Source organism: Corythoichthys intestinalis, chromosome 4, assembly GCF_030265065.1.
Source record: "Corythoichthys intestinalis isolate RoL2023-P3 chromosome 4, ASM3026506v1, whole genome shotgun sequence".
In the NCBI taxonomy this organism is placed as follows: domain Eukaryota; kingdom Metazoa; phylum Chordata; class Actinopteri; order Syngnathiformes; family Syngnathidae; genus Corythoichthys; species Corythoichthys intestinalis.
This window is the reverse complement of record NC_080398.1, coordinates 62,837,614-62,859,319: the sequence shown is the minus strand read 5'-3', so window position 1 is coordinate 62,859,319 and position 21,706 is coordinate 62,837,614. Positions and strand designations below refer to the sequence as shown.

The window sequence follows — 21,706 nt, the reverse complement described above, 5'->3', positions numbered from 1 at the left end:
GGAACTGCCTGGGGGACTCTCCGAGGGCCGTGGCCGACGACCGAGCCCCCAGCTCGGCTTGCGGTCGGGGGTCTCTCCGAGGGCCGTGGCCGACGACCCAGCCCCCAGCTCGGCTTGCGGTCGGGGGTCTCTCCCCGGGCCGCCCCAAGAACCGCCAGGGGCTCTCTCCCCGGGCTGTGGCCGACGACCCAGCCCCCAGCTAGGCTTGCGGTCTGGGCTCCACCCCCCCCCCCCCCCCCCCCCCCGTAACCGCCAGGGGCTCTCTCCCTGGGCCGTGGCCGATGACGGAGCCCCCTGCTCGGCTTGCGGTCTGGCCTCCATCCGCCCCCGGAACCGCCAGGGGCCCTCTCCCCGGGCCGTGGCCGACGACGGAGCCCCCGGCTCGGCTTGCGGTCTGGCCTCCACCCCACCACGCCTCCTTGAGCATCATCCGTCTGGCCACTGTGATTTCATTTTTCAGGCTCTCATTGTCTGCCACCGTGCCAGCCAGCACAGCCAGAGGCAGCAAGCGGGTGAATTCGAGAAAGTCACTGGACGTGGGCGTAAGAGCAGATATTGCTTCCATCAGGTGGACATTGCGCTGGGAAAACCTGGTCTCCATTTCAGCAATGGTGCGGTCCAGAATGTTGAGGAGGGACCTCTTCAGACACCGGCGGGAGTGGAGGGCAGGATCGTCAGAGTCTGCATGGCCCAGAGTCGACAGCACCACACTTTGACAGAGGAGTTTGCTCATTTCCCTCCGTCTCTTTGGAGGATGGGCTTCATCTCCTTGAGACACTTGAAATAACTCTGGCCAAGAATCCTCTTTGCGAATGTTTTTTAGGGTCTCCAGAGCCGCATTGACAACCTCAGAAGCCGTGCGCATGTCCACCGACTGAGACTGCAGAATTGCATTTGCCGGTTTCAGGACACCGAGCACACGCACAAAAAACTTTCCTGTGGCAAAAAAGTGAAGCCTCTTGATTTGACACAGATGGCCAGAGGCCTCGGCGCAAAGGTCGACTGGAGCACGGTCATCCTCGGTCATCTCCGATAGGTTAGTGACAATGTGGTCTTGATTTTCAACCAGGAACCTGGTCACTTGCTAGTGGCTTGTCCATCGCATTTCGAGCAGCCTTTTCAGATTTGGTGCGTCGTATTTGTCGGACATGTGGTGATGCTGAAAAAATTTGTAGAGTGAACAGGAGAGGTCAAAAAATCTTTTGGCTCCCGGTTCACTCTGCATGGTGTGTACAACGACTAAGTGCAGCTGGTGGTTGAAACAGTGTACGTAAGGTACATATCTAGCCAGCTTGTTTTGGAGCAGAGCTTGTACACCGCCTCTCACGCCACTGAACACGGGGGCTCCATCGTAACACTGGCTCAGTATGTTGTCAGAGCTGCAGCCGGCATCAGAAAGGTGTGCCAGTATCTCCGAGGTGATGTGCTCCGAATCAAGGTCATGCAAGTCGAGCAGACCATAAGATGCTCCTCTGGCTTGGAATTGGTGACAAAGCGAATGATCACGGACAGGTTTTCGACGTTGCACAAGTCCCTGGTCCCATCGCTTTTGAGGCAGAAACCTTTGGCATCCGCATTTTGGTATTTTTTCTGGACGTCCTCAAGCGCCATATTAGCCAGGGTTTCGATGATTTCGTTTTGGATGTCCTTGGAAGTTTATTTGACATTCTTCAGGATACCTTTGACGATAAGATAGGTAATATATCAATAAATTACACATACAAGAAAATACACAAATACCTTGGACGATGCTCGCCAACTTGTCATCCTTCTCCAACGTATACTCCATCAGTTTTAGGAAGAGACCTGAAGCGATGTCATCATTGCCAGCTTCGCCGTGCCTCGGAGCTTCTGCTGTCCCCCGGAGCCCCAACTCATTCACGCATAGGAAGCGGACAGCGGCAGCCACACTTTTGACATAGTAGCGGTTTTCTTCAAATCGTGTCTTTCCAACCAACAGGCAGTCCACAGTTTCCCCTGTAGCTTCTCTGCTTTTGTGCTGAGTCCATAGAGTGGAAGTGTGCACGTGGTTGTGGCTGGACACGTGCCGCTGGAAGCCCTTGCCTCGGTCGAGAGCTGCCTTCCAGTTGTTAAAGCCGGTTAAGGTGAAGACGACGTCCCTTCCGTTAGCGGCGCTACCGTATCTCCGACACGGGAAACAAAAACAGGCCTCCCGTACAGCAGAGTACTCCAGCCAAGGTCGTGTGCGGAACCAGGCAGGATAGAAGGATCTCCATGTCGTACCAAATGCACGCTTTGGGTAGCTAGCCAGTGCTGGCTGAGATGGTGCATTGCCATTCAAGTCACTGGGTAGCTTCGCAGGCTGCTTTGGGGCACCACGTGGTGGCGTGGGAGGGGAGGGGAGGCGGCCGCGGTAACAACCGCAGCGTCGGTAATGTTACCTGACGTGTCCGATGTACCGGCAGAAGCTTTGCTGACACGCCTGTTAGTCCAGGCATGAGCAGCGCTAGACTTTTGAAAAGGCCTAAAAAACAAATGCATTGCAATTGCACGGCAGTAGATTTCCCGACGTCAGCTTCAGCGAGCGAGCTGCTGGGGGTCAAAATGGCCGAGTTGGCGCCATTGAGATAGCAGTGTGCAAAAACGACTGCCCTGGGTCGGGGCTTTACTTTGGGGTCAAGGGCCGGTAAGTAGCAAGCCAATTGGGGTCAAAATGGCCGAGTTTGGCGCCGATGAGAAAGCAGTGTGCAAAAACGACCGCCGGGGTCTGCCGGCGTGACAGCAGCGGAGTCTGCCGGCGTGACAGCAGCGGAGTCGCAGGAGTCTGCCAGCCTGACAGCAGCGGAGTCGCAGGAGTCTGCCGGCGTGACAGCAGCGGAGTCGCAGGAGTCTGCTGGCGTGACAGCAGCGGAGTCGCTGGAGTAAACAGGAGCGGTCGGCGCGGGCACTCGACTGCGGGGGGTCGGCACTGGCACTCGACTGCGGGGGGTCGGCGCTGGCACTCGACTGCGGGGGGTCGGCGCTGGCACGGGGACTGCGGGGAGACGGGGACTTGGCGACGAGGCGCCAGGACGGGCACCTCGGACATCGGCGCAGGAGACCGGGACGTCGGCGCGGGAGGCTGGGACGTCGGCACCGCAGCATGCCGTTGGCGTTGACGACCACGCCGAGGCTTCTGGCGAGTGCCTTCAGGTGGCAGAACAGCCTCATTAGGCCGCAATGACCCTGGGCGACCCCGCAGACCACCCCGTGGGGGGTCCCCGATATATGGCCTAACGGGACCCCAGGTAGGAGTCTCTGGCCAGGAGCTCTGAACGGGACACAGAGGTAGGGGGGTAGAAAAAAAAACGATCAGATGAAGCAGGCTGTGAAATCAAAATCAGGGTCTGAATCAGAATCTGAGAATAGGAGATCATATAAATTATGATCCTCCTCAAAGTCCGAAAAATCTGAATCCAAAAAAAACGTGGCGAGGCAGAATATAATCAGGGGAACGGTCGGATGGTCGTCGGCGTGCACGCCGGTGCCGGTTTTTTCCCACTGGGTCCATCACTGGTTGCATGATTCTGTCAGGGAAACGCGGGAAGGCAGGATGTGTGGACCTAAATGCAGGGAAACAAAAAAAGGTAGCGAGGCAGGTGGCAGTAAACTCGAAAAACGTTTTAATAATAACTAACAAAATCACAAAGTACAAACAAAAGGACTGGTGATCAAAAAGGTAATGTTCAAACCAAAACTTACTTAATCAGAGGGACTGGTACACGAGGGCTTGGACAGGACTTGAAATTGACGTTCGCATAGGCAGACATTGACAATTACGCAACAAGGACTGAAAAGAAACTGGGAGCTTATATACACACACAGACAAAGGGTAACGAGACAACGAGAAACAGGTGAGCACAGGAGGATGCAAGTTCAGAGATAAACTAGAAGGCACAACAGGTGAAATTAATAGGCAATCACGGGGTCACACAAGGAGGAAACCAACACAAAACCTAACAAGTATGACTCTGGCGACATACACAAGTCATCTGTTTAGCCCTTTCAATTTGAAACCAAGAGGAACATTAATGAGCAGGACAGCACTGTTGACATTTCTCAAAATAATCAGCAAAAGTAAAATGAACAGGAAAGACTGGATGAGACCAGAGTAGACAAAACCGATGTTCTGCTAAAATGTGCTACACCGGCCAAACGTCCTACGCTTTCAGCTTATTTTGTTTGGATGTAAACAGGGAGAACATACTAAAAATGCCTTCAGAAAATACTTAAATGTAGTAATATCAAATAAGGGTGGTTTAAATGCGTTATGTGACTTTGGTCAAGAGGACAATAATCTGCTGAAAAGCTACCACCAGAAAACAATGCTTAAAAGTATGAGAGGGAAATACATGCAAAATTTTGAGGCAAAAGAAAGGTAATAAAAGACTCAATAAAAACACGAATAGTAAGTACTCTCCGCTTTTAACTGTTGTGCGCAAATGTAGGCATCTCGCCGCGTAGGAAGGAATTGCAGAACACCGGTAGTGTTCGTCTTGTGACAGTGACAGCTATGGACTCTGCACTGCCACTGCTTGCAGGCAGCGTTCAAGACCACACTGTTTAGTAACATTAACGAACACCACAAGGACCATGATATTTTTTTCTATATCGATAGTATGTGTATTGTTTATCGATCTATTGGCTGCAATCATATCGATAGTATGTGTATTGTTTATCGATCTATTGGCTGCAATCAGTAACAAGTCCTCAGATGAAAACCAACAAATCTGTTTCAGTCCGTGAATGCGGTAGCAAGCCGACAACAGTAACTCAGGGATTGCGTACTAGGGTTTATAAAACATACAAAAAAAAAAAAAAAAACACGCGATCACGAAACAGGTCGGGATCAATTAAAAAAAAATTTTTTTTTTTTTTTTTTTACAATTATTTTTAATTTATTTCTAATTTTCCACACAAAAACACAAACACAACATTCCCCACAAACGAAAATCACCAACACCAAACATAAAGAAAAAAATAAATAATGAGCACTCAACGGGCCTGTGTTCTCCTCTATCATGATGATCCAGAGATCCATATTATACCCCTTTTTCCCTGTAAGTCAGCCACTTCTCCCAGTTTTTCCAAAACAAATATAGCCTATATGTTAGCGGTTCCATGTTGAGTATTTCATCCACTATTAGCAGCCATTGTTCATATGTTGGAGATTCAGTTCTCAACCAGTTCTTTGTTATGGCCTTTTTTGCAGCCACAAGGAGAATTTTCACAATATACTGGTCCTCTTTATGTATTACATCCTCTAAAAGTCCCAGATATAATAACTGACAGGATTTGGGAATTGTGTATCCCAACATATCACAGAGAGCTGAGTGAACCTTCTCCCAGAATAATTGAATATTAATGCATGTCCAAAATATATGTGTATGGTCTGGATTCAAGTCGTTGCATCGTCTCCAGCAAGATTGTTGGCTACTTGTTTGTTTACTTTTAATTTTGGGTGCGATGAAGTATCGAATTAAGTTTTTCCAATTGAATTCCATCCATTTAGGTGATTGTGATGTAAATAAGTGTGACCGCCACATGTTGTTCCATTTCTCCTCTGGTATCAGTTCGCCCAGCTCTCTTTCCCATTTCATTTTCACATATAGTGTTGACTCAGTTACAGAGTCTCTCAATATGCGATATATAGTTGACACAGCTTTAGGGATAACATTCTCATAGGATCGTACCAGCATCTGTATTATAGGGTGTACTTCGTCCCCACCTATCTTAACATCCTTATTATAGTAATCGCGTATTTGCAGATATCTAAAAAAAGTCTTGGTTAGTAAGATTGTATGTATTTTTCAGCTCTTGGAAACTTTTTATTTCTCCCCTTTTAACCACTTAACTTATAGTTGTAATTCCTTTATCTGTCCATGTCTTAAACCCATCGTCTAATTTTCCAGGTATGAATTTATCATCGTATGATATCCATTTTAGTAAGCCTATTTCTTTATCTATCTTTAAAAGTTTTACTACAGAATACCATATGTCCAATGTAAAAGACACTACCACATTGCCAGCTCCATCCTCGATTTTTTGAGTTAGGTTTTGGATTTGTTCAATTTGTGATTGTAACGGGTACTCCTGTGAAAAAACTCCTATTTCCTTCCATTTTGCCGTATATCCCTCATTACACCAACAAATCAAATGTCTCAATTGTGCAGCTTGAAATTAATGCTTTAAATTTGGAAGTGCCCACCCCCCCTTGTCTTTACTTATTTGTAATGTAGTGTATCTTATTCATGGCCGCTTCCCTTCCCATAAAAATCGAGATATGCACCTATCCCATTTAATGAATTGGTCTTTTGGAACATGAACAGGCAAAGACAAAAATAGATAGAGTAGACGTGGCAAGATATTCATCTTTACCACCTTTACCCTATCACCCAATCCCAGTTGGTAGCTAGACTATCTTTCCATGTCCTCTCTTATGGTCTTATCTATTTGTGGATAGTTACTTTCATATAATTTAGAAAAATCTTGGGTTATGTTTATACCTAAGTACTTAATTGATTTTGCATCCCAATTTATTTGCCATTTCCTTAATTCTTGAGATGTAAACTGTTGAACATAAGGAGTTGGGTTTTGAGTATGTTTATTTTATAACCCGAAAGCAAACCGAATGTATCCAGTATTTGTGTAAGGTATGAAAAGGAGTCATTTGGGTACTTTAAATAAATCATAATATCGTCTGCAAATAGACTCACTGTATGTTCTTGACTATTAACCATCACCCCTTCTATTGATGTATCCTGTCTTATCATTTGGGCCAAGGGTTCTATATACAGAGCAAATAGTATGGGGCTAAGACAGCAACCCTGCCTGGTCCCCCTTTCTAGCTGGAATCTTTGTGACAGTGAACCATTCACTTTTATTGTTGCTGTGGGTTTGCAATAAATTGATTTGATACATTGGCTCGATCTAGCATTAAAACCGAATCGCTCCAAAGTCAAATATAAAAATTCCCAATTGACCTGGCGAATGCTTTTTCTGCATCCGGACTAATTAAAGCTGCTGGTATTTTATCCTTTCTTATTTTTTGTATGATATGTAGCCTTCTTCTAACATTGCCATGTGTTTGCCTGTTTCTAACGAACCCACACTGATCTTCGTCTGTCAGATCTGGTAAAAAAAAGTTTGGAGACGATTTGATAAAATTAACGTATATAACTGTCTGTAGTCTGTATTCAGAACTGATATTGGTCTATAATTTTGACAGTACTCTTTATCTTTTTGTGGCTTGGAAAGAACTGTAATTATCACTTCTGTCCAGGATGGGGGGATTTTTCCTTGTATTAGAATCCAATTAAAAGCGTCACATAACATGGGGGGGGGGGGGGGGGGGGAGAGATTCTTCCTTGAATGCCTTGTACCACTCTGACGGGTAGCCATCACTTCCTGACATTTTATTCAATCTTAATTTACCAATTGCTTTTTTAATTTCACCAGCTGTAATCTCTGCTGTTAGTTTCTCATTCCGTTGTGTGCCGATGGAAGGTAGATCCAAGGAGTATAAAAAGGTCTTGACAACACTCTGATCAAGTGAAGATGACTGAGGGTAAAGAGTTTTGTAGTAATCTCTAAAAATATTTTCTATTTCTTTTGGTTCATATTTAAGTTGGTTTGCTTTAGGATCATATATCTTGTTAATTGTCCTTTCAGCCTGTTGTCTTTGTAATTGTTTCGCCAACAGTTTTGTTGCTTTGGGGCCTGATTCATTGTAATTTTGTTGTAAATACCTTGCTTTTGTTTCAGTTTCAGATTGAAGCAAATCATTGATTGCCTTCCTTTTTTCCTTCAGGCTCTGTTTAATTTTGGGGTCATGATTGTAGTTGCCCTTGTGTGTATGTTCTAGAGATTCTAACTCTGCAATATAAGTTTGATCTTTTTTCATTTTTTTCTTTTTTGAGGTTACTTGTTACTTGAAAGTGCAATCAGTTTCCCTCTTATTACTGCCTTCAGAGTATCCCATAATATAGCTGGGTTTGTTTCCCCGTTATTGTTTTCTTTTACATAAGTCTTTATTTCCTCCTTAATTTGTTCAATGACTGAGTTATTGTTCAATATCCCCACATTCATTCTCCATATTATATTCATCCTTCTGGTATTCAAACAAATTGTTAAGTAGATGGCACTATGGTCAGACACATTTGCCACTCCAATTTTACAATCTTGTACTGTATCTCTATTTTCTTTTTGCATGAAAAAAATAATTCTGGAGTAAACAGAATGTGTGGCTGAGTAGTGACTGAAATCTTTCCGTGAGGGATTTAAATCTCTCCAGACATAAAAAAAGCCGATTTCCTTCCCATGTATTACTTACTAATTTAGAGATTGATTTCTTAGTTCTCGTGTTGCTAGTTTTGTTCAGGTCATAGTTCATTACCACATTGAAATCGCCCCCACAAATGCAAATTCCTTCAGCTTCCATAATGATTATGTCAAATATACATTTAAAGAAATCCTTGTTACTCTCTGGTGGAGCATATATGTTCACTAATGTTAGAATTGATTGGCCTATTGTTCCCTTAACCAGAATAAAAGTTCCTTCTTTGTCTTTTCTTTTTTTTTAACTTTAAATTTAATTGCATCAGACATGAGTATTGCTACTCCTCTTTTCCTCAGATTAGAATGTGAACTGTAATATATATTTTTAAAGCCAAACTTCTTTAATTTCTTGTGTTCCGTTTTAGGCAAATGTGTTTCTTGTAGGAAATTTATTTCAGCCTTTTCCTTTTTTAATTTAGTCATGACACATGCTCTCTTAACTGGGTTACACAGGCCGTTGACATTCAGGTAAATAATTTTAACTGTAGCTTGTTGTGTACTCATATTCCATTTCAGCTCTGTCTTCGAAATTTCCACACAGGCTCCCCAATAAAACAAAAACAATTAAAAATTTCAAAACTACATACAATGACTTCCAAAAAGAAAAGTCAACCACCCACCTACTTTGCTGACCCTCTTTTAGTTGTGAGGGGGATTGCCTCTCTAGGAGAGAGGGCCCCCATCCAGTAACGACGATCAATCCACTAGGGATTAATGTACACTTACCAGTCATGTTGGTATAGTCCTCCCAATGCCAACTTCATTTTTCTTATGAACCCTCCAAAGAAAACGTACTTTACTGCGATCCGAATTTCCAATCAATTCTTAGATGACGCCGAGGATGTAGTTTCAGTCCTTTCCCCCCTCAGCTGATACTCCCGAAGTCGTCCTCGTACACGTTTTGATGGCCGCCTCGGTGCATCTGCTCCCGGCGAGTTCTCACGTCGCGATCCCGGACTGCTGGAGACTCCCCACGAGCGTTGTCCTAGCGTTGACCTTCCGATACCGCGTTGTCCACCTCGTATCCTCTTTTCATCAACTCTTTGGCAGCCTCCTCCGCGCTGTTGTACGTTTTGACACCGCTGGACCAGTATATGCGCATTTTGTTGAGAGGGGTCTGAAATCGGACGCCCTGCTTCTTCAGGACTTTCATCATGTTGGTGTATGCTTTACGTTGCTGAAGAATCCTCTCTGAATAGTCGTTGTCAAAATAGATCCGGTGACCATTTAAAGTGACTATTTTCTTCTCCCATGCTTTTTAAAAAAATCCTCTCCATTACCGTAAATTGCAAGAAGGCGATGACCATGGATCTTGGCTCTTGACCGGACTTCGGCTTTGGCGCAAGGGCCCGGTGCGCCCGCTGAATTTGTAAATCGATGTCCATGGAAAGTTCTTCCCGGAGCCAGCTGTCAATAAACTGCGCCGCAGATTCACTCTTGGCCTCGGACTCCTCCGGTATGCCGTAGATCCGTAAGTTGTTCCGCCGTGATCTTGATTCCAAGTCGTCCATTTTGTTCATAAGTGTTTGCTGATCGTGGATGACTTTTTGCAATATGCCGCTAGCTTCATGGCTCCATCGCTCAATTTCCTCCGTGCGATCAAGTGTAACCTGAATTTTCTCATTTTGTACACCAATGTCAGTGGTTATTTTCAACAACTTTTGATTTATATCCGCCTTGAATTCAGCCAACTCAGTCTTCATCTGAGCTGTGATTTGATCTCGGTGTGTTTTCAAGTCGATCTTCATTTCTTTATGTAGGACTTGAATTTGTCGGCTAATGTTGTCAAACCCGCTTTGGGGCGTCTCCATGTTAGATTCCAGCGTGTTCTCGGCAGATTTTTCTTCACCTTGGGTGATCGGGTTCTTTTTTTTTTCTTCGTTTTTGTTGCAACTCCACACATTACCTCAATTTTAAGCCCTTTTGTCGTTTTACCTTGAGTTGAATGGAGTTTAATCAGTTGGCTTGTGGGAGCTCCTCTTTCACGCGTCCATGTTGCTCAACCCGGAAGTCTCAATAAAAAAAGTTTTAAAAAAGAAAACCAGGAAAAACCGCGGTGAGAGGCAGACGAACGAAAAAAACCAAGTCAAGGATGTAACTCGCAACTAAGGGGTCAAGAATGCAAACAGTCAAATGGCAGCAAGTCAGTATCTTGGCAAGGCGCCAAGGATCAGTTTAAAGACACTGGTGATGAGCTGGAATTTGATGCAGGTACAACGTTGGGAACTCATCCCTCCGCTCTGTAACAAAAAAATCTGACCAGCAGCACAGTAAGCCAAAATCATGCTAGTCGTCATATTACTGTAGCTCCGCTTGTATAGAGAACAGCTATTCTGCCAACCCCGTCATCACCCCCAGCGTGCACGCTTAAAACATGGCGCACTCCGTATGTCAAAAATGTACTAATTATTATAGACTAAAGTCTTTTTAAGTCCTCAACTTGTAGTGAGTTAGACTATACACTATTGTACCTCTTCTCCATTAGGAGTGGGAACCTCTTGGTATCTCACGATACGATTCAGTTTGCTATACAAAGCTCACGATAACGATGATATGACGATACAACGATTATCGATACATTTGTCAGGAAATTCGCTGCCATCCCTCCCACTTCAAACGGATTGAACGTCTATGGCCGTCAGTAGCAGGCAATGCCAGGCAATGAGGTAATTTTGGGCCATTTAAGGTCATTTACCTGCTGATTTTGAGTTACCTCCTGTTGATTTTAGGGTATTTTATGGGTTACATCGTGTTTGAGCGCCTTGAAAGGTGGAAAAGCGCTATATAAGTATAACACCATTTACCATTCATTTTGTGTTACAGAACAGGAAGTGACCTGGGAATCACCCAACTGAATAGGCAGTGACTCAAACTCAACAGGAGATGACCTGGAAATGCCCTAAAATAAACCACAAGTGACCCTTTTATTTATTTATTTTATTTTTTTTTTAAAGACATTGACACCTTTTTAAAATGATAACTCGATTCTTGCAGGATATCGATATATCGATAACCTTCTGGGATACAAAGTATCACAATATATCACCATTTCGATATTTTGTCACAGCTGTATTCTCTATATATGTTCTTGCACAGGGTAACTAGCCGCGTAATGTTATAAATGACAGACCAGCGGCTTAATATAGATGGGTGTCTCTGTATAATGATCACATACAAAGGAAGTGACATCATGGAGCGCCGCCATTGTCAATTTTAGTGTGGCAATGTTAACAACTGAGGTGAACAATCAGGACGTTGCATTACTGCTCCTCTTTTCATATCCACAGCCATTGTTTACAGTTTATCCTTCAGAATCGAGAACAGATGTCGGGAACCTATGTCTGGCGAGCCATATCTGACTCTTTTGATGAGTGCATCTAGCTCTCCGCCAACCCTTGATTTTGAACGAGCTGTAATGATCTGATGGTGCATTCTCAAAATTTTCTTGGATCCTCAAACATACGTCGCAATATTGCTTCAAATTCGGTGCTCATTGGTGGTCCTCCTGGTGCGAATTGCACGGAGATGGGCATTATTACAGAGCTCGTCTAGCATGTTAAGTTTTAGCTCAGCGGGCTGGAGTATATAAAAACTGCGTTGGGGGAAATTAAACCGCAAAATAGAACTGCGTAATACCCCAAGTCACAGAGGTGAGCGATCAGTTTCACTTTCATGACTTTTCGCCCTTTCCAAGAGATCAAGACTCATGAAATGGTTGCCCTGGGAGGCTCGGTCACCGTTATATACATTTCCTTGTATGTGGTTTCCACTGGTTCCACTTCCAGGAAATATACTCAGCGCCACACCATGTTTCTATTTGTTTTTTTCCAAGTTGTGAGTGCGCAACTGAGCAATTATTGTAACATCCCAAGTAGCAATGTCAGGCTTTCGTTTTTGTTTTCTAAAGATTTATTTCAATCACAGCTCGGCGACAGTACAAACTCTTGGCACAGCGGATGTACTTTTACATTCTTATGGTCAGTCCAAACGAGGAAGTGGGTTATTGGTCCTTACTTGGAAATAATAGAGTGACAGAACTGTTTTCATGGCCTTCTTTTCTCCGGCTTGGATACAGGCAATCTCTTTTGGACACACTGTAAAAAATAGCTGTAAATTTACGGCCAATTTTGAACACTAAAATACCGTTGTTTTACAGTTTATTACTGTAGTTAGCAATGCATTGTGGGTTACCAGCATTAAAGCAACAAGACAAATGCTGTAAACGGTATGTTAATGTTTCAATTACATGACACTACCGTATTTTTTGGAAACTGAGTTTTGACTGGAAATTTGGAGCATGGTCAGAAATCTCACATCTTTTACATTGTGATAATATAGACTACGTTTTTTGCCAATTTAAATTGAAATAACTACACACTGCAAATAATTTGCCATCAAATCCGGGAGGACATAATTAGCCATAATTTGAATGTTGGAGACTCTTCAGAGGATGACTTTAAATGACATTTGCTGCTCCTCAATGCTTGTTCTTTAACTTATATTGGGATTTATGTGTACCAATTTATAAACGGTGAGTTAATTAAGTCTTACTCATATTACCTAAATTATAGTATATCAAACTAAAGTTCTGAGGATTGCTGGATAGCGATATATAATATTGATGTTAATTCATCTGGAGTGCCAGTAGAGGGCAGTTTTCTATTGTTTTGCAAAAGATGCAGCTGAGTGAATTTTTTGGGGAAATAAATAAAAGGCGTTTGCCAGTGAGCGGTTAAAAAGGCAAAATCTGAGTGTCTCATATGTATCCAACAGTGGAGTTACAATACGATAAAATGTATTTTTAATTATGTATCTATGTATATTATTATTTAATAAATTTATTATGTTTATGTTTTGATTGTTAGTAGTTTTAAATTTTGATGTTGCAAATTTTAGCTAAATGCATTAGCTTTAGCTGTAGCGGATGATGTATGGGAGTTGAGCCTCAGAGTACAACACAATCACATCGATGCAAACATCAGACTGGATGTTTTGTTGACCTGTAGGCTATATTATTATATTATTTGACGTCGCCTCCATTCTATTCTACTCATATGTTATATGTTTCTTGTTTTATCCCCACTCTGATCTAAACTGGCCCTTCTCCACAAATTGAAGTATTCCATCACCCTGAAGGCTGATTTATGCTTCTGTGTAGCGGTGACGGCGGACCTATGCCATTAACGCAGACCCGATTATGACCCTACGCCATAGCCTGACGTGCACCTCCAAAAAGTTCTAACTACACATCACGTCAACGTGCTTGACGTGAATGTCGAAGGACTGTGATTGGTCCGCTCAGAACATTGTTTCCGATTCAGCACAACAACACCATTTTCAAACATTCGCAAACGACTTCTTTGTCGCCTATGCTTCAACATTTGTATTGACAACATTTGTTGTTTAATATTAATCAGCTGCAGCTGCAAATGTTTCATCTCCATTGCCATTGCTGTCAATGACTGGTGGAAAATAAAGGAATTTGACAAGAGTCCCCCAAAACCACACAAAAACAAAGCCACACCAATCTAGTGGTATGGCGGTGAATTACTGTGGAAACGTCACTGGCTGCAACTAACTTTGTCCCCACATCACACATGAGACCAATGTTTACATTTGGAGTAAATTAGACAGGTGCTTTTTTGCTTCAATTTTTTTTTTTCTTTTTACAAACTCTTACTTCTTCATATTGAAGAACCCATGCAAAGAATGGGAGTATTATGGACTATAATCTTTCACGCATTGTAAAGTCAAACCCTTATAAACATCAACAAAAAAAGCATTGAGCAGACAACCAGTGGCCTATACTACGAACTGAGTTCAACCTCCCCAGAAGTAATCCAGTTTACCAGCGGGTAACCGGAGTTGACAAAACCTGGTTGTCTAGTTTGTGGTCAGTCGGTGCTACGACGCTGATTATGAGGTTGATTAGTCGAACCTGTGTCAACCCAGTCAGAGTTACTGCGCGTTCACATTAAAGGGGGCGGACACCAGAGTCAAACACTACTTGTGACGATGGCACGGGCACCTTACTTCACAGAGGAGGAATGCGCGATGATCATGCGGAGTTATGAGGAATTAAAATAAACCCTCACCGCGAAATCGAACACCGTTTCAGCGAGTAGAACGCAACGGGTCTGTTGAGAGCGAATTTACAGATCGTGTGATTTGTGAATGCGTCAATATGCCAGTTTATTTATGTCCATGCAAAGAAATAAAGCCTGCTGTCAGGACAATAAAATAAGATTTGGTGCGTTAACAGTAAGAAATAATTTATCGCACGTCATCACATGAAGCAGGATAATTGTATGTTTAGTCCAATTGACTGTATGAATACGTAGGTCCTTTTTTTTTTTTCCTTAGTTTGGGCCTAAAAAATCAAGCCCGACCCGAGCCCGATCAATTAACTTTATTTGCAGGCCCGAGCCCGAACCGACCCCCCCCCCCCTCCATAATTTTATGTTATCTTTGTGAGGACTCAGGAGAAGAAGGAAATGCGGGCATGCCATGCGTAGTTGCGTGAATTAAAGCCCGTCTTTTGTAACGAATTTTCACAGTTAAACAAGACTGTAAGATGAGTATTCAATAAACATTTATATCTTTTATATTTGTGCGTCTGTCCTATCAGTGGATTTGACATTTAATTTAATCTCTTCGAGTTGGCAGAAAAAAACGGAAATTTTCTCAATGTTTAAATAGTCTACATATTTCTATGATTATTATTAACTCATTTACACAACGAAATAACGCTGGAAAAGTCTGTTAAATATATTTCTTGTATATGAGAGCAAAGCTCCGCATTCGTTTACATTCAGCAATTTCAACGATCAATTTGAAGCGTTTCCATACCCCACTTCGAATCGCACGGCATACAGTGTTCTTACGCAGATATTCAGCATCACCATTAGAATGCAGATATTGTCACTGGCGAAAGAGCGCACGGAGAGGCACACAATCTGCCCGTTTGTGAGGGCCTGACTTCGGCGGGTTACATTATAGTGACGTCCGCCTCGATCAGTTGGCACAGGTAAAGAATTCCCTCAGCTGAAAATCTTTCATGGAGAACATCTTCCGGGTATGCCAGCGGATTCTGGCGGTCTCCAAAAACCCGTGCACAGAGCCCCTCACAATCCACGCGCCAATGTCGTATGGGTCGTCCAGGTACGCTGTCATTGTCAGGAGGACACGTCCGCGGAGGAGTGCTGTTTAATTATAGCGTGGTTAATTAGAATTCTGGGGTTAAGCAAGATCTAACTCTGAGACAACCAGGTTTGGCGTGTGGCGTGTGTTGCCATGGCAACACTTGGTTCCAACATATCCACCTTTCGTAGTCACGCTTAGCTGCGAACTTAGGTCGCACGTGATGAAGTTACTCTCGAAGTTACCCTGCTAAGCCAGAAAACTGGCTTCGTAGTATAGGCCACAGGGCGTGAACTGGAAAATCACTGGCATGCAAGCACTATGGAAACAATGCACAGCTGGAAGAGATTGGCCAATCAACCCATGAACAACCCAGAGCTATAAAAGCAGGAAAGGAAGATGGCAGCCTGGTTTGGCTATTGACACTTGCAGTCCTGTGCAGCTGGAGACGTTGGCAAAAGATAACCAGAGAGGCAGCCGGTAAGCAGCAGAATTAAAAGATGAAATGTGCCAGCAGCGGCCATTAGCACATGGCTTGACTCACTGGTGGAAATGTTTGGACAATTGTAGTATATTGTTTAGAGGTAATTTGGGATTTGTCCTTGACCGATCACCACTTCTGACCCAGCCTGTGCTGCCTGACCTGACTACGTCAGAGTTCTAGCCCAATCAACTTGCTCAGCCTGTACTGCTTAACCAGTCTATGCCAGCACTCCATTGAGCCTAACCTGTCCTGCTTGCCCCGATTGCAGCAGATCTCCAGCCTGCTCAGCCTGACCTACACGACCCGACTGCACCATCTCTCTAGTTCCTGTCAGTTTTCACTGCCTGCCAACACGATGAAATAAAACCTGTTCTGTTTCGCACCTGACATCAGCATTTTTTTCTGTACTAGACGGAAATATATGCATTCATAGACTGTAAAGTCATTTTCCCAAATACCGTTAAAACGCAGTATATCGTTAAAAACGCAGCATACTGCAGCTCCTCAGTTGCCTGCTCTTTACTTTGAATTCTGGTAATACAGGAATATATAGTTTTTCCAGGATTAGACTACTACTGTTAAATATTTTTACATTACCAAGACTGTAAAATAAGTCTGGTAATGGCAATCCTGCTGACGGACTTTTACCCTATTTTTTTATAAATACAGGAATCAACTGTTTTTCTGCAATACGGACTATTACTGTGAAACATTTTTACATGACCAAGACTGTAAAATAACTAGCGCTGTCAAACGATTAAAAATTTTAATCGAGTTAATTACAGCTTAGAAATTAATTAATCGTAATTAATCACAATTAATCGCAATTCAAACCATCTATAAAATATGCCATATTTTTCTGTAAATTATATATATTCTGTAAAATAAATTGTTGGAATGGAAAGATAAGACACAAGATGGATATATACAGTGGGGAGAACAAGTATTTGATACACTGCCAATGGGAAAATCCATTGGCAGTGTATCAAATACTTGTTCTCCCCACTGTACATTCAACATACGGTACATAAGGACTGTAGTGGGCATTTCACTCTACTGTCATTTAAATCTGTCTATGCTGTCCTCACTCCGAAGCGTCTACTTTTTCCAAAGCTAGACAGCTAGTGAACAATGCCTTAATAATCAGACTTCTTCCTTTTTCATCTGATTTGTTAATAAAATAGCCTCAAACCATTGTCCTCTTTAGAACGTCATAAAACTACACACAAAAAAAGTACACAAGCATTGCATTAGCAACAACGTTAGCTTAGCACGCTATACAGGTTCACTAAACATAAACAAAAAGCGTCTCATACAAAAAATAAAACATTTCGCTTACTAACATAATATGTACATTCTTTACAACAACCATACTTACGGACAAATCTTGTCCAAGGATCATATAAGCACAACATTATCAGACCGAGACGTCGTGCAGCCATAATGAAGAAAAGAAGAAAATAATAAACCATGTCGCAAAGCGACCACAAGAGTTCGCTGTTGTGCTGCAGCACAAAAAGCCTTGCTGTAAAACTTACCAAAAGGCAGAATACTGTCTGAGCGGGACATGTGCGTTAATTGCGTCAAATATTTTAACGTGATTAATTTAAAAAATTAATTACCGCGCGTTAACGCGATAATTTTGACAGCCCTAAAAATAACGTATATAAATGGCAACCCTGCTGCCAGCTCTTTACCGTTATTTTACACTGAAATTTTTTACAGTGCACATAGGCCTTTCCCCAAATAGGAGGAAGTTAGAGCAATAATCTGTAAGTGATTTTATCCTCACTAGGGGCCTTGAAAGCTGACCTCTAGATTTTTGCCCATTAAGTTAAAAAAAAAAAAAAAAATCAAATTATTCAGAAAACTTGGGACAGGATTAACTGTACACCACATATCAGCCATTAAATCTGTCTCCTCCAAGCCAAAATAGAGGCGAGCCACCCAATTTTTAGGCTATGTATCACCAAAACAACTTAGATTATGAGTTTAGAATTTTGCACATGTTCATTATTCATGTAAAGGTACTTTATCTCCAAAATACATTTCATCCAGGTCGGAGACGATCACCTGCAAACATTTTTCAGCTTTGGTTGAGTTCATATGAAATGACCCAGTGTCCTTCCTGTGAAGGAAAATGTGCCAGATGTTCAGATTTGTTTATATGAATTGGGTTCAGTTGTATTTCCATTAAGAAGGCGATGTCAGGCAAGGTTATTCACAGCAACTTTTTTAAAAATGAGTGTTTTTTCCAACATCTTTTACTCATTGGCTGCCACCTACAATGACAGATGAACCAGACTCGCTCATATAATGAACTGACCCAATGCACATACAGTGGGGCAAATAAGTATTTAGTCAACCACTAATTGTGCAAGTTCTCCCACTTGAAAATATTAGAGAGGCCTCTAATTTTCAACATGGGTAAACCTCAACCATGAGAGACAGAATGTGGAAAAAAAAAAAGAAAATCCCATTGTTTGATTTTTAAAGAAATTTGCAAATCATGGTGGAAAGTAAGTATTTGGTCAATACCAAAAGTTCATCTCAATACTATGTTATGTACCCTTTGTTGGCAATAACGGCAATAACGGAGGCCAAACCTTTTCTGTAACTCTTCACAAGATTTTTCACACATTGTTGCTGGTATTTGCCCATTCCTCCATGCAGATCTCCTCTAGAGCAGTGATGTTTTGGGGCTGTTGTTGGGCAACACGGACTTTCAACTCCCTCCACAGATTTTCAATGGGGTTGAGATCTGGAGACTGGCTAGGCCACTCCAGGACCTTGAAATGCTTCTTACGAAGCCACTCCTTTGTTGCCCTGGCTGTGTGTTTGGGATCATTCTCATGCTGAAAGGCCCAGCCACATCTCCTCTTCAATGCCCTTGCTGATGGAAGAAGATTTTCACTCAAAATCTCTCGATACATGGCCCCATTCATTCTTTCCTGTACACAGATCAGTCGTCCTGGTCCCTTTGCAGAAAAACAGCCCCAAAGCATGATGTTTCCACCCCCATGCTTCACAGTGGGTATGGTGCAATTGAGTATTCTTTTTCCTCCAAACACGAGAATCTGTGTTTCTACCAAAAAGTTCTATTTTGGTTTCATCTGACCATAACACATTCCCCCAGTCCTCTTCTGGATCATCCAAATGCTCTGTAGCGAGCTGCAGACGAGCCTGGACGTGTACTGGCTTCAGCCGGGGGACACATCTGGCAGTGCAGGATTTGAGTCCCTGGCGGGGCATTGTGTTACTATTAATAGCCTTTGTTACTGTTGTCCCAGCTCTCTGTAGGTCATTCACTAGGTCCCCCTGTGTGGTTCTGGGATTTTTGCTCACCGTTCTTGTTATCATTTTGATAGCGGCTTGCATGGAGCCCCAGATAGAGGGAGATAATTAGTGGTCTTGTGTGTCTTCCATTTTCTAATAATTGCTCCCACATTTGATTTCTTTACACCAAGCGAAGAATGAAGAGTTACAGAAAACGTTTGGCCTTTGTTATTGCCAACAAAGGGTACATAACAAAGTATTGAGATTAACTTTTGGTATTGACCAAAAACTTCTTTTCCACCATGATTTGCAAATAAATTCTTTAAAAATCAAAGAATGTGATTATCTGTTTTTTTTCCCCACATTCTGTCTCTAATGGTTGAGGTTTACCCATGTTGACAATTACAGGCCTCTAATCTTTTCAAGTAGTAGAACTTGCACAATTGGTGGTTGACTAAATACTTATTTGCCCCACTGTAGACCACACAGTTCTTTGCATATTATCACTTCCAACACTGAAACTAAGTTAACAGATCAACAACCTTCCTACTCTTGTAAATGCTTTAATATTATCACATAAATCAATTAATTGGCTTTGGAGTCGAGATATGTTGGAAATTAGTGTCATCAATTGCACTGAAACAGGATTATTTAACGCAAAACATCCCAGTTCAAATCAAAACAGTGAATGACTTAATGCCAGCTGCTAACACTTAAATAGTCTAATACAGTAAACCTTTTCTTTAATCACTAAAAGTCAGATCGTTGCATGCATGTGTTAATATTGGCAATTAAAATGTAACGTATATTGACATCTGTAAACAGCAACTTTTTATTTTTTATGGAAATATCCCATCATGTCCACTTCACACTTTGAAAATATCACAATGACGACTCTATATTTTTGACTGTCTAAATTCCAAGCACCATTCAATTAGTGTGAAAAAACAAACAAACAAACAAACAAACAAACAAACAAACAAACATTTATTGGTATGGAAATTGCAGCACTTCACATTAACCTTGAGATATTCCTTTATAAAGGTATTTCTTTAAAAAGCCTAGTAGAATCATTATTATGCAAATATCTGAACATAGAATGAATGAATTGGGTGAGTGGAAATATAACGACAGAGAATTAAAAAAAAAAAAAATTTAAAGGATAATATTTTTGTGGCACACATTCATAAGTGTGATACTCGAGAAATTACGGTAGTTTTCCTTTTTTTTGTGTGTCCTTTGTCCTCAGTACAAAACATACACTGTGTCTGCCCTGCCAGAAACATCCGTCATATGTTGGTTCCTGTCCCAGCAAAGCAAGTACCAAAAGACAACAAATCAAGGAGAACCTTGCTGGATTTGGTGGGTTTTGGTATTTGCTTTGCTGGTACAAAGAACAGCAAACAGTATGCTGGATTACACAGCAAAAATATTTTTATGTAAATCCTGATTAATATTTTGCTGATAATCTGTTTTCTTTTTTAATCATTGCTTTTCTTTTCACAGGAACATGTGGAACCCATGCACCTTTTATGCGACCTATGTACCCTTCGAAAACCTTCCCCAACCTCTACTCACTGGCAACGGTATACTGTTTTTGATTCATTGAAGTCCACTTTGTACATTGTATATTGCTGTCTAAATTCTGTAGGAAAATGGCTGACCCTGATTGAACAGGGGGCAGCTGGAAAGGCCAAGACTGTCAACAACCACATCACTGCAGTAATACAGCAAAATAATAATCATCCATCAATCGACTTGAATTGGTAATTCAATACGATTTTTGGGCGTAAAAGGAGTCCAGGTGAATGAGGGTAGTATTATGATGCGCAGTGCTATGACATAGTGTATAAGTGTTCATCGCGATGGCGATGTTCAAAGGATATATTGTTTAGGCCTAGTTCCTACTATTTGTTGATGAATATGACCAATGGTGTAACTTGACAGATGTGCTTTCTCTTGCGGTGGGGCATCTGCTTGTTGCCTGCGGACCTCACAGTTGTGTTCCTACACCGTGTGCTGACAAAAAAACATTGAAACCTTTTTTCCGTCTTGTCCATCGCAAATGTGTTCCAGAATCCAAGCTGTCTCTATATGATACAAAATGCCTCCGTGGCCCTTACTGATTGACAGCTTCTTGTCCCACCTCCTGACAATCAGATGTTGGACCGCAGTCTTCACAGCAGTACACGAGGATCAGGCAGGCTGAGGCACCCAATTTTTGGGCTTTGCCATGTAGTGTGACAACTTGTCCGTTCCGAGGCACACTGACACAATGTCGTGTAATCTGACACTGCAATCGCCGGGCAAAAACAAAAAAGGGCTTAAATCAGGTCCATTTCCAGTGATGGTTGGACTCTGCCAAAACGGCCTTTTCTAACAGATTCTGTTCATAACTTTTATGGACAGAGTAGTTGAGGTGGTAAGTGTCTGGTATGTTGGTCTCAGTGTTGCATCTCTGCTTTTTGC

General features: G+C 42.3%; 1 protein-coding gene across 4 annotated transcripts in view; it reads left to right on the top strand.

The window, feature by feature from the left end:
- Window positions 1-21,706, top strand: part of LOC130914298 (ectonucleotide pyrophosphatase/phosphodiesterase family member 2) — a 221,653-nt gene that overhangs the window by 52,089 nt on the left and 147,858 nt on the right. For all 4 annotated transcript variants that reach the window (XM_057833354.1, XM_057833355.1, XM_057833353.1 and 1 more), the window contains one exon: window positions 20,744-20,823. In XM_057833354.1, coding sequence (XP_057689337.1) covers window positions 20,744-20,823 — 80 coding nt within the window. The remainder of the gene's footprint in view (window positions 1-20,743; window positions 20,824-21,706) is intronic.